Source organism: Thamnophis sirtalis, unplaced genomic scaffold (assembly GCF_051295495.1).
Source record: "Thamnophis sirtalis isolate CommonGarterSnake01/CBP01778 unplaced genomic scaffold, rThaSir2_p1.2 scaffold_5, whole genome shotgun sequence".
NCBI lineage: Eukaryota > Metazoa > Chordata > Lepidosauria > Squamata > Natricidae > Thamnophis > Thamnophis sirtalis.
The window spans coordinates 107266886-107280856 of NW_028261385.1; the positions used below are offsets into that span (position 1 = coordinate 107266886).

The window sequence follows — 13971 nt, forward strand, 5'->3', positions numbered from 1 at the left end:
TTATTTTGAGGTTGCTGGAGGATCAGGAGTGATTGAGATTGAAGTCTAGCTTGGCTAGCAGAGGTATCATGGAGGTTCTTCCAACAAACAGTAAACAAACCTACAAAATTTATGTCTACCCATGATCTTTTCAGTTAATGAAGTCAAGGGGAGGTACTCTTTGTGTTTGTTTCTTTGTGTAAATCAAAATCTCTTGTTTGCTTTCTCTTCTCACTTACTCAAGGGACCTAATAACAGAAAAATGTGTCAATGTTTATTTTATAGAATGTTTGGTCATATCCAAGGAAGAAAAGACAGTTTGATAGTAATTTGTGCTTTTATTAACAATGTGAGAAAGCCAGGAGTCTTGCTAAATTGATACAAAACACATGCCTTTTCAGAAATTTGAGGAAAAATGGAAACAACCAGATTTCTCTTTGGCCATTGACTAAAGTGCTATAATACAACTGAGGTTCACTTTAATTGCATAAGAATCCACTAATGGTACAAAAGTTTGTCTTTGGCAAAACAAAGATTCAGGGAACTAGGGAAATTAGGCCAAGGTATGAACTGCCTGATCTAAGTGAATTATTCAATCTGTTGCCATCTTAGTTCTTAATGACATAAAGAAAAGCTGTTTCCAATTGACCTTAAACGCACAGTGCTCACACACTTGCTTCAAAAATGTCACTAATAGAAAAAGTGAAGCAAGGAATGGAGGAATAAGGGTAACATTTCCTAAATAGTGGTCATCACTTTTCCATGTGGAAAGTATAAAAGGAGCTCAGTGCTTAACTCTTCTGTGAAGCCAAGGTGGCGCAGTGGTTAAATGCAGCACTGCAGGCTACTGCTAGATCAGCAGTTCAGCGGTTCAAATCTCACCGGCTCAGGGTTGACTCAGCCTTCCATCCTTCCGAGGTGGGTAAAATGAGGACCCAGATTGTTGGGGGCAATATGCTGACTCTCTGTAAACCGCTTAGAGAGGCCTGAAAGGCCTATGAAGCGGTACATGAGTCTACTGTTATATTGCTATTGAAAGTGGTTTACATTTTCTTTTTCTTTCCCCACATCTCTTTTAATGGAGGGGTGGAGGGAAATAGAGTAACTATACAGTTCTTGTTCTGTTCTGTAATTTCATGAGATCTAGTGTCTTGGAGGAGAAATATTAAGAGAGAATGAAAAAATGTTTTGACCTGTCATGGTAATTAAACTTATGTATTCCACTGCAGGCCATAGAGAAGCATCTTATCAGAAAGTCGAATGGGGGCCTAACTTTTATTGGGGAATGGAAAAATGGGCACCTTGAGAGAAAGATGGGGCATCTCACATGCTTTGCTGGGGGCATGTTTGCCCTTGGAGCTGATGGTTCCCGAGATGAGAAGGCTGGACATTACCTACAACTTGGAGCAGAAATTGCACATACATGTCATGAATCCTATGACAGGACAAGTAAGTATCCTTGCCTCTCTTAAGTTTTAAATTTGTTTTCCTGAGACTTGCCTTTGCAGTTGCTATAAGGTACAATTGAATTCTGTGAAGAGGAGGCTTGCTCCTAAATCAGATATTTTTGTTTAAATAAAGAATATGTTGCTGGATGTATTGAATATAATTCTCATCCCGCACAACCCATCATAAAACCTGGCACCATTTCTCTTTTCAACTAACTGTGAGAACGCTAACAGATGCTGTGAGTTTAACCAGCAATAATTCCATGTAACAGGAGAAGTCAGAATAGTAGGAAATTTCTTCCTATTAATTTCAGATCATTTCCCTAGGTCAGTGATGGTGAACCTTTTTTGGCTCACCTGCCAAAAGAGTGGGGAGCGCAGGGGGGAGTCGTGTGCGGGTGTGCCACACCCATAATGCAATGCACGATCCCCCATCGTGCATGCGCGCATGACAGGTGCTGCCACCCATTTTTTTGCATGCTTTTTTCGCTCTTCCCAGGCTCCAGAGGCTTTAGAGGAGCCTGGCAAGGGCGAAAACAGCCTCCTCCCTCCCCCGAAGCCCTCTGTCGGCTTCAGGAGCTTCCCTCCGGAGCGCAAAAAAATGGCCCTTTGGGCAAACCGGAGGTTTGGGAACGGACTTCTGGTTTGCTTATAGGGCCGGTTTTAGTCCTCCAAAGCCTTCAGGAGGCTTCCCTGAAGGCTCCAGAGGACGAAAAAAGACCCTACGAGCAAACCGGAAGTCCATTCCCGAACTTCCGGTTTGCCCGTATTGCTAGTTTTTTGCACTCCAGAGGCTTCAGGGAAGCTCCTGAAGCCTCCAGAGTGCCTTGGGGGGGGGGGGGGCAGGGGGCTGTTTTCACCTCCCTGGGCTCCTATAAAGCCTCTGGAACCTGGGGAGGGTGAAAAATGACCCCCCAAAAACACTAAAGTTCCGCTCCCCCCTCTTTTGGCACGTGAGCCAAAAAAGGTTCGCCATCACTGACCTCAAGTGCCCTGACAAATGGCTCCGCGTGCCACCTGTGGCACGAATGCCATAGGTTCATCATCTCGGCCCTAGGTCATGCTGCGTCTTCTTGCATTCACTGAACTCATCTTCTGCCTGTTTTTCACAGCCTCACACAGGAAGAAAATAGAGTGTAAATCTTAGTAATCTGTTTGCTTACTGCAGTAGCCCAACATATAGGCTTTGCAATGAAGTACCATTTTACACAGCTTAGTAGCAAACTCAAACTCTGTGACCAAGTAATCTCTTAATAAACACTAGAGATATCATCCAACTTCCCTTTTTTGGAGGGGGAGATGTCTTTTGCAAGATAAGCTTTCTGAAGGTAAGATAAAGTAAGATAAATTTTCTGACAATGTTTTTATTTGCATTAGGATACATATAATCTATATATGACTTATATTTTTCAAAAAATATTTTGACATAAATTTAACAAATTTATTTGCACAAAAATCTTACATAAATGTAGATGATATTTAATTAACCATAAAAGACTTATTTTCTGCTCCATCTGAAAATAAAATGGATTTGTCAGGTTAGATAAAAGTAAAAATATGTAAGCTGTATCTTACATCTTGCATCAAAAATGAATGATGGAGTTGCATTACTATTTCGTGTAGGTGTTCTGTTTCCTACAGAAGCTATTTGGGTAAGCAGAAAAGCCTATAGTTCAAAAGGAACTGGAAAATTTTGTTGGAAGAAAGTTCTGGGTTCAAATCCATACTGGGTCATTTTAAAGAACACACAGGGCAAGTTGCATAGATCAGAGGGAGTATAATTGACAGTATAATATGCAGTATAGTAATCAAAAGGTATGCTGAAAGTAGTGATATTTATAGTAATAATGGGCTTTGATCGTAAGGTTTGTAGTTGAATTAATTGAGATGGTTTTGCCTGTGGAATGGATGGGGTGTGTTTGACCAAGGTGGCACATAGCTATTTTTGTCCAACAGGTTCACTATGACTGTCTTGTCTGTCTCTGTCAGTAAAACTAAATGATCGTTTTAACTATCATTAAAACAACAGGCCCCCAGGATGTGTTGTTAAATCCACAATTTCACCAGGAGCAAAAGCCTGACTTTAGGATGAGATAGTAGACATTGCCCCAACAATATGATAGTAAGCAATAGTAAGGATCTACCTAGCTTCCTGGCCTTTGCCCTCATTCCCAACCCCCCCTAGCTCTTTCAAAGGTGAAAAGATTGTTGCTAGCTTTGATACTGTGACATCTCCTTGTGGGAGTTAAATCATGAAATTGCCAGGAAAATATGCTAATGAAGAGAGACAGTGGAACCTGTATTTCACTTCCCAAGATTTCAAAAAGGAGAAGTTGCAGTATCTCCTTTAGCAGTTACATTCTGTGCAGAGAAGGTGAGAAAAATGAGGTTGGCCTCTCCAAACCAGACTGCTAAGGTAAGATTTTGCTTTTTTAGGAGAGAAGAGGGGGATATTTAGGGCTCCACTTAGTGGGCCCAAATTTCAGAGTTTGAAAGGAGTTTCATATAGTGAAACTGATATATTTTGGGAATAACTAATGTGCTGCTCACTTCTCCATAAAAGTTATGTAGACGTAATAGCTTTTTTTTACATAGTGCCAATTTTTTTCAAGGTTGTGGCCAGCAAATAGACAATATATAAATATAAAACAGCAGTGAGTTCTGTGTTCACTTATTATTCCCTAAGATATGAATCTTAGAGTATGTTAAATACTTCTTAGATATTCTACAAACATACATATGCTTAAAATTGTGAAATGAATTTAGATTTTTATCAAGCTGTTACAGACCTGATTAGATTCATAAGAACCATCATAACTATTTCTGGGACCATTAAAACATATATTAATGTTTCTTTTACAGTAGAATTGTTGAACTTAGAAGTTATATAAGAAGTTGCTGCATTAATTTTCTTCATTTTCCTTTGCAGCTTTAAAACTGGGGCCTGAAGCTTTCAAATTTGATGGAGGTTTAGAGGCAGTAGCAGTACGGCAAAATGAAAAATACTACATATTAAGACCGGAGGTGATTGAGACGTACTGGTATATGTGGCGATTCACACATGATCCTAAATACAGACAGTGGGGCTGGGAGGCAGCACAGGTAAGTATTAACTAGCCTTCTAAAAAAACCTCTCACAGTTTACCTGCCAACCTTCATATTGTGCATAGTAAGAAATTGAAAATGTGATGCTCATTTTTTCCCCCAGATGGTTCCTTCTTTGCTTGTGGAGACCTAAGGAAAAAAGGCTTTAAAAAAAATCTGATGACTGAGAATATAGGGGAAAAAGACTTCAATTTCCAGTTTCTAATATTGCCTACAGAATATTTTTATTTAGATTTTAAAAAAATATTTAAACTCTGCCTTACAATAATGCATTCAATCATAAAATAAGCATTGAAATGAAAATCTAATTAAAAATTAGATTTTTTTTCATGGAGGTTTTTCACGATGTAACTTAGCAGCTGCACCACAAGAAAAGAGTGCTTCAAGTCTTTTCCAAGAAGGACAGCCAGTATCAAATTTCCCTCACAATCAGAAGTAGTGTGCCAAATAGAGGCTGCTTTGTAGAAAAAGAGTTTGCATGTATTTTGAAACTTTCTAGAAAGGAATATTGAGATAACCTCAATGCATTCTAACAGAACATGCTGGCTGGGAAATTTTGGGAGTTGAAATCCACATCTCTTCAAGTTACCATGGTTGAGAAACACTGTAATAGAGGGACTTTGGATCTTATTATTGAAGAAGCTTCTCTGTTTATAAAAGGGCTGTTTTAAATTCCAGCTAATCTTCAGTCTAATAATTTTGGAAGTGAAATGCTTCAAGACATTTTGAAAAATACAAAATAATCAGGGAAGGAAGCAGGGCATAACACCTGGATTTCCCCCCAATTACAACCTCTTTTATAATAGCTCTGCTCTGGGCCTACCAATGAAAGAGGGAGGAGACTGGGAATGAAAGCGTAGTCAACATTCCAGGGCATGCATTGGGGGATTTTTTTTTTCTTGGATTATTTTTCTCATACCTGGATTTGGCTATTTTCAGATTTTTCTCATTTTCATCCTTCTCCCTACATACAAAATTTAATCTCAGTTCTGTTCTGTTTTCAGAGAGTTATTCTGTTGCTGGACAAATAGTAAAAATTATTTTATTTAATTTATTTCTAGAGTTATTAGTTGTCTCATCTAAAGATTCAATCATACAAATCTGAAATACAAAAATAGCCCTGTACAAAATTTGAAACTTGTGTTCAGGATGCTACTGCTTTACAGACACAGGTAGCTTATGAATTTTGGTTGCTTAAGTGATACAATAGTAAAACAAGTCATCACGTGACCATATTCCATATTTTATGACCATATTTCCATATTTATCACCAACATTAAGTGACTGAACATTAAGCATGGTTGTTGAGTGTATCACAAGATTGTTAAGCAAATCTGGCTCCCCCAATTGGCTGCTTTTAGCTGCAAAGATTACAAATTGTGATCACGATTACAAGATATCTCAACCATTGTAAATTATACTATTACCCTCCTTTCATTTCTAAGTATATAATATCTATATTATTTGAATCTGTGTCAACTACATCGAATTTTGAATTTCTGGCTAATAAAGCATTCATTCTGTTTGTTCCACTTAAAGGCCATTGATAAGTACTGCCGAGTGAGTGGTGGATTTTCCGGGGTCAAGGATGTCTACTCCTCAGCTCCTACATATGATGATGTACAGCAAAGCTTCTTTCTTGCTGAAACTCTAAAGTAAGTAGATTTGTTTCAGCAATCTTGGAAATTGAGGTTCTTAGAAGAAATATTCAGCAGTTACACATTAACATAAATATTATAGAAAATAGAATATTTTATAAAATACATAATAAACACATGGCTGCATTAAATGGCAATAAACTGTTGGATATTATCACTGCTGGAGATTTTATCCCACCAGGTTGCCAATGCATATGTCTACAGTCTCCTTTTTATTTTTTACTTTTTCTCCTTCCCAACTAAAAGGAATTATAATCTATTCTGTAACACTTACACAAGGATGCCCTTTATCCTCTGTAATTTCTGTGACTCTATCTCATATTATCACACATTGAAATTGCCTAAAGGACTATAGTGAATACACAGATATTGCAATTGTGCCCCAAGAGGGTGAAGGGGAAATTGTGCAAGTGTGCAGAATTTAGAAATTCTTGACACGTTATGTGGATTTTAGTATGTTGCAGAACAGGAGAATTGAAGAAAAAGCTTGGCTCCACCAACAAAGAGTTTACAAACTGTGACACAAGAATGGGATCTCATTGACAGATTGTAGATGTTCATTATAAATGAAGAGCCTTTTTGGTAGTGTGGATCATGATTGTTTAGAACTTACTGTACTATTAGAAATGCTTTAAATCTTCATCAGTAGCAATTAGTGCTAAATTTAGTACACTTACAATACATGAGTGATAAGGCATCTTATTCAAAGGGAAAATTTTAATTATAATACTTGTATCTAATTAGACGATATGCATTATTTTATACTCTGTAGTTAATGGGTTTGAGCAGTCAACAGTGGAATGTGTCCTGATGCCATCAACAGAATTTTCTTGATTTGGCCCCCTGCACATATGTCTCCTCTCTTCTCAGATGGCTGATAGAGGGAGATAGTGAAGGCAAACAGAAAATAGTCCTGTTGCACAAGCAGACCCTCAGGTCATGCAGTCTTCGATGTAGTCTCAATGGTAACTTTTGTGTATCTTGTATAGTGACAGATCTTGTTTCTCTTACTTTATAGGTATTTATATCTGCTCTTCTCCAATGATGATCTCTTACCTTTGGATCACTGGGTTTTTAACACAGAAGCTCACCCCCTGCCAGTTTTACATCTAGCCAATACAACACTTTCAGGAAATAATGCATATCGATAAAAACTATTCCAGGAAAAAGGACAGAACAATCTACATTAGCTGTGTCTTGTTTACATGGACCACTTGAGATTTCAGGCTTGAGAAAAGACTTAGTGTGTTTAAATAAGACCTTCAGAATGATGAGAGAAGTACTGCACTCTTCCGCATGTAGATAATTCAAAAATTCCATTTTATATGACCAAAACAATTTGTGCAGTATATGGCAGAAAAAGACCTTGTATATTTGCAACAGAAAAAGTGGCGCATGATTTTGAAGGATTGAAAGGCTGAATTAATATCCCAGCCACAGGAACAGCTGCAACTATTGAGATTGACCGTTGTAGTAAACATTGTCCTACCCAAATAATGCGGATTCCTGGTAGTTTGTCATTTGCTTCCCCCCCCTTCCCCCAACTTGGTGGCATGAGCAAAGCAATGCAAGGCAACAAAAGTTCACTAATAGCACCCAGATTTCAAGTTCTTTGACTGCTATTTTGAAATTTCTAAACATCTTCTTCAGTCTGTTCAGACTGGCAACCATTCCCAGTGCCTCTGAGACCCTTGCCTCTTTTTATTATCAACAATGCTGTGGATCGACCATTTGTTGCTGTTCATGAGTAAATGGATTAGGAAAAGGCAACTTCTTTCAATCTGTCACTTTAGGATATGGAAATCTTCATTCAGTGCAGAGTTGTTTTTTGCATACATCATGACAAAATTGCCCAGTGATGTTTATCATTTGGCCAAGATTTCTTTCAACTAAGTTGCAATAACTAACATTTGTCTATGAATCCTGGAGTTTCCCAAGGATCTCACTCTTTTTATTTGTACAGTATTCAAAAAGTGTAGAATAATCCTGTAAAGAGACATTCTTTACCAATTTTAATTCCTGTGATTAAGACTCACCTGGGTATAATGGTGCTTCTTTAGGGATTTTTTTGTAAAAGCTGGAGTTTGCAGAGGAGTTTTTCAGCCTTCACACCTATCTGTCTTTGAAAATCTGAAATCTGGTTGTTTGACCTTCAAGTATCTAGAAACAATATCACGCAAGGCAACACAGAACACATCAAAATGAATTTGAAAGTAAAATTTATTTTGCAATACATTTTTGTCACTACTATGGTAGATATCACAGACAACACTTTGGGATAAAAATAGCTTTTTCAAAACTTAAAAATGGATGTTTCAAAGAGCTCCCCACTTCTGTTAAAGAAAAAGACTTGAGCATAATTTTTTTCTGGCAGGATATATAAAATATGTGAATATTATTTATGTATATTGGAATCAAAATTCCTGATGAATACAGATAACACATCTTTATTATTATTGTTGTTGGTATGATTCCTTTTTAAAAATAATGAAATTTAAAAGGCTGGCTGGAGTAGCCTTTGTTGACCAAGTTTTCCTATTGGCATTTTGCCATATCTTTAAGGATATAACAATTCAATTATTGAGAAAGATAATTTAATGCATGTTACATATTGCAGTCCCAGTGAGAAGATTGATGGTTTCAGTGAGCACTGTTTACTGCAAGAGTGGTGCAGGTGAGTCTGGGAATCTGCCCAGCCCAAATTGTGTCGCATTCCATTGTGAAATCCATATTCTACATTGTTCTGGCCCACCTAGTTGTAGGGATTAATTTAAAACAGTATTGGAGTCTTTGTGGGTCAATTGCAATGAACATGAAGTTGAATTCCAGATATCAGGGCACTGAAATTCAACTGTCTTGGATTCTGGCATTAATTTTACTGTTCTCCATAGTTATCGTTCACATGTTCATATCCAGGCTCCTCCCTCCTTTTCCTCTTCTCAAAATCAGTATTCTAAAATAAGTTTTTAAACCAAGGTCACGTGCAGTTTGAAAGTATTACAGGGTTGTAGAATTTGAAATAAATTTTAGTACTACTGAGTCTTGAATTGAATTGTAAGATGGAAACTGATGTTACTTATATTTATCCATATAAGACCATAGTATTTTAATGAAATCTGAGACAAATTTATACATGATATCAAAAATACTTATCTGCTGAAAAGTAATGTGGCCATTAATGACTAAAAGTTCTCAACTCTCATGGAATGAAATTTGCTTGAAATTAAATCAAAATGTCCCAACTATATTTTATGAATGGAAATAATGGATAAAACATAATAGGATTGGATAATTGTGTTTGAAATATTACATTACTATTTTTTATTTCCTTTAAATATAAACTAAATATTTCTTTTTTCCACTTTAGATAGAACTATATGCTGCAAGTAGTGCAATATTGTCTTAAGCATTATTACACAGAGTTCTTAAACCTCGTTGCATAATAGCATCATTAACAGGCCCAATATTATTCTGATGATCAGTCAGTCTTTCCATGTTTTACGTCCAAAGTTGTTTTTACAGACCACCCTGCATTTATTGTACCAGTTTTTATGTTGCTTCCTTTCTCCTTCCCTTGCTGGTTATTAATGTGCAAGAATGCAGTGATTTTAAAACATGCAGTTAAAACATAAATGTTATCTTTTCTGGGTTATTGAAGGAGAATTGTAAATTTATTACATTTCTATATTCTGTGTTAAGATTTAACACTTTTTTCTGAAGTGTTTTAAATCTAAAAAGGCTTAGAAACTAATAAGCAAAACTGCAAGATATTATGGTTCTTGATAACAAAATAACCACAATGTTATTCAAGAAGCAGACACATTTTCTCTCTCTTTTTAAAGAAATTGCCCAAAGAAAAGACAGGAAGCCAAAAAATGGATTATTGTTCATAGTCTGCCTTCATTGGCAGGAAAGGTCACAAATTCCTAGTTCAATCTGCATCCTTGGAGACAAATTGTTCTTTAATTATAAGTAAATAGCCATCTTCCGCAAGCATTATGGATTATTCTTTCCAACCCAAACAAATGTGTGACAGAAATTCTGTGAAGGGTCTTGGGCTTCCCTCAACAGGATAACTCTCCGAAAACAGAACAGAACAATAACTCCAAACAGAATGGAAGCAAATTTGGTGTTGGGGGAGAATAGAAACATTGATTAAAAATGGGCAAATCTGGTTGGGCTGGGAAGAGAGAAATTCAAGGAAAAAATCCCCCATTTTTGAAGAGGCAGTTGGCTAGTTGTTTGAAATGTAGTTAACTCCTCCATTCTAAGACCCCTCTTCCCCTTCCCAGTGAGGCAGAGTTTCAAGGTTGAAAAGAATTCTAGAAGCCATCGTCTGCATGCTTTCCCTACCTTGGTTAATTCTAGGAGCCTGGTATATCCATCCCTTGTTCAATCAGGTTTGTTGATTTGATTTCAAGATATATGCAGTATAATTAAGTCATTGTCAGAAAGAAATCCCGGAAAGATAATTTGAACACTTCAAGGTGTCTTTTTGCTTAGATCAGGGGTGTCAAACTTGGGTCATCACAGCAGCATCATGTGATGTATCGAGACTTTTCCCCCCTTTGCTAAACCGGGCAGGGGCAGGGCCAGCACGTGACGCATGTGTGCCACGAGTTTGACACCCTTGGCTTAGATAATTAATCATTGTGTTCAGGTGCAAACACTGTGCAAGGAAGAGGAAAAAAGATCCAAACTGAAAACTGTAACTAAGCATTCATCCACCACATCCAAAATTAAAAGTTCTCCAAATTGTCAGTGTCATGGATATCACCATCCTTTTGGGCAAAGCCAAAAAGACTTGTACATCTACTCAGGATTGGCATTGCTGGCCATTTTCAAGACCCACAGTTATTCAGGGAATCTTCTGTCAAGTTCCAGTACAAGGGGCTCTGCTGCAGTCCCTGGTTGCTTTTCCCAATTCCACTGCCCTCTACCTGACAGGGCAATGAATGAAGAAAAATGGGCCATTGTGGATTGGGTCTAAAAGAGAGCGCCAGTGAATGGGCAGAAGCAGTAATAAAGAAATGGCAACTCCAGGGCAGGGGCTGGTGCCTAGGGGCTCACCAGGTAGACACTACATTTGTTTGTTTATGTTTAGTTATGGCATGTGTTTCTTCATTCCATGAGCAGAGCAGACAACGAGAAAAGAAAACTGAGCTTGTGACATAATGGAGTACTGTATAAGCAGAATGTGGGTTGGCTGGAAGAGAAAATTGCTATTTTCCGCAGCATTCCAACATCTGTCACAATATATATTCCGTCAGAAGATTACTACTGGGCTAAATAAACTTGAAGAATTTGGAGGTGATAGAGATTAACAGTACAGGTGAATAATTCAATTATTCATAAACAGAAGAGTTCAAAGTGATTTAAGAATGTGGTTAATGGCCCTTCAATTTACTTATAATTTTATGGCTATGTTCTGAAAAACAGAAGTGGGATGACACCTCAATTTCTAAGAATTATTTAATTTAATTGGCATTTATTTAAAAATACTTTTGTTCCATTGTAGAAAAAAGATTAAAATTAACTTCCTATTTTCTATAATTGCTAGGAAGTTGAGCTTTGTTCTGATTATTCTATTCCCATCTGGTTTTTTTTAAAATCAGAATTATGGAGAAATACTATCTTATTATTTTCCTCTTTTGTTGTGTTCAGAAGAATACTAAAAAAACAGGAGGAAAGAAATCACATGTTGTATGTCTGCAAATATCCAAAAATAAATGTATATACCATGGAGAAAGGTTGAATAATTCAACCTCATTGATACTTTTTTCCCCCTTTAATGTAATTTGAGTTACTGACCCACTTAGGTCTATTTCTTCACCTAAATGTGAAGCATAATACACTGCCATAAATTTAATTTTATATTCTGATCTCTTTCAAAGTAAATATAATGCTATTTGATACTAGAGTTATATGTATTCACAGTTGGCTGAATGACTGCACTGAAGAGTGCTTATTGGCTTCATTTCAGCTTAGAGGAAGTATTAAGTAGCATGCCAATGGGGTCTGTGCTGGGCCTCCACAGTTCAACATTTTGATGAATAACATTGATCAGTTTTCAAGTGGCAGAAAGCTGGGTGAGATCAATAATATTTTAGATGAAAGAAAATTCCACAAATTAAATGAACAGGATGGAATTTAATAAGCAGAAATACAAAGTTCTGCATCAAGATAGGACAAATGTAAGGCTCAAATATAGGATGGAGGAAACTTGGAGGGGCAATAGAGAGTATAAAAGGAATTTAGGCGATCATAAATTAAACATGAGCCAGATGTGCCATTCAGTTGTGAAAAAGGCTGATGCCATCTTCACATGCAGTAACAGAAATAGAGAGTTCAGGTCACCAGACATAATTGTTCATAATTGTTCCTCGATACTCAGTCCTGGTCAGGTTTCATTCAGAGAACTGGCCCAATATTGAGAGTCCATTTTTTTATATTTTTTTACTAAATAGAGTTTGTATTGTTCATAGCTACCGTTGCATTGACTCTGGCGATGGTGGACTCATTTCTCACACTGTTTCAGAAATTAGAAGTCAAGAAATTAAAGAAATTAATTAATATATAGATTATATTTGTCAATAAGGTAAAAATATAAAATTATTAGCAACAGTTAACAGTTGAGGCCATATATAAAATGAGAATAATATACTTGAAATAATTTACGGTGCATTGATATATTTGCTGCAGTCTAATTTCTCTAAATTGTTAAGTATAGGATGTAATTTTTTTGTTTTCAGAAAGAAAAAATGTTAACAGAAACAAGGCCCTATGCCTGTGATGGCGAATCTATGGCACACGTGCCAGAGGTGATATGCAGATTCTTCTCTGTGGCCACATGCGCCATTGCCAGCTGATTTACTGCTGGTTCATATAGTCTGATTTACTGGTACATATAGAGCCTAGTTTTTTTTCTGCATGAAATTATTAATGACTGGCAGTTGAATGTGTGATTTGACCACGTTGGAAAGTATATTCATTGTGGCCTTGGGTCTCTGGTAGTTTTCACAGTGCAATTCCCTGAGTGTTGAATGTTCTAATATGAATAAAAATTTAGAAGTCAATCCTATATAGTTTTGCTTGGAAACAAGTCTACTGCATTTAGGATTACTACCTTTGTAAGAACTGATGAGCAGCCTTTAATTTTCAGTAGCATCCCCCAGATCACAATGAATTTTAATACTTTTTAATTGAGCATTTTAATGTAGAATATTAAAGATTCTGTTTCTGAAAGACTAAGAGCATCATGTCACTTCAGTTGAGCTTATTCCCAGGTAAGGATGAGTAGACTTGCAAGCTGGTAAACATTTTCTTCACCATTTGACTGAAATAAAATCCTTCTGTCTTTCCTTTTAAAATTGGTGTTTTTTTAAAATATTTACAGTAACAGAAAAAGGAAGAATGTAGCCAGAATATTTCTTTTTTAAACTTGACTCATCTCCTGAGAGCATAGGTGGTTACATTTTTAACAAAAGCATGATGCTTGTAATATCTGCAGATGAACAATTTTGACCTGTTTACAAGTTATGTGTTGGATGCAATCCTTTTAAGACAACAAAGACCCCCATATATTATTTTTAAATATTGCAATTAAACACTCTAATATGTACTCAATATACTTTTGAATATCTTGCCCAGTTGTTTCTCATATTCAAACACAGGACAACACAACAGATAAAAGGCTCCCCTATTCTTTAGTGCAAATATTTTTTAATATTGTGCATTGGACATTCAGCAACAATCTATACAACCTGGCTCATTCTTGAGAC

At 36.6% G+C, this 13971-nt stretch overlaps 1 protein-coding gene across 1 annotated transcript in view; it reads left to right on the top strand.

Annotated features, from left to right (window-relative positions):
• Positions 1-13569, top strand: part of MAN1A2 (mannosidase alpha class 1A member 2) — a 64029-nt gene extending 50460 nt beyond the window's left edge. Inside the window, exons 10-13 of the mRNA XM_087716466.1 lie at positions 1209-1428; positions 4357-4529; positions 6072-6187; positions 7209-13569. Of these exons, the coding sequence (XP_087572592.1) occupies positions 1209-1428; positions 4357-4529; positions 6072-6187; positions 7209-7341 (642 nt within the window). The 3' untranslated portion in view covers positions 7342-13569. The remainder of the gene's footprint in view (positions 1-1208; positions 1429-4356; positions 4530-6071; positions 6188-7208) is intronic.
• Positions 13570-13971: the final 402 nt, after the last annotated feature.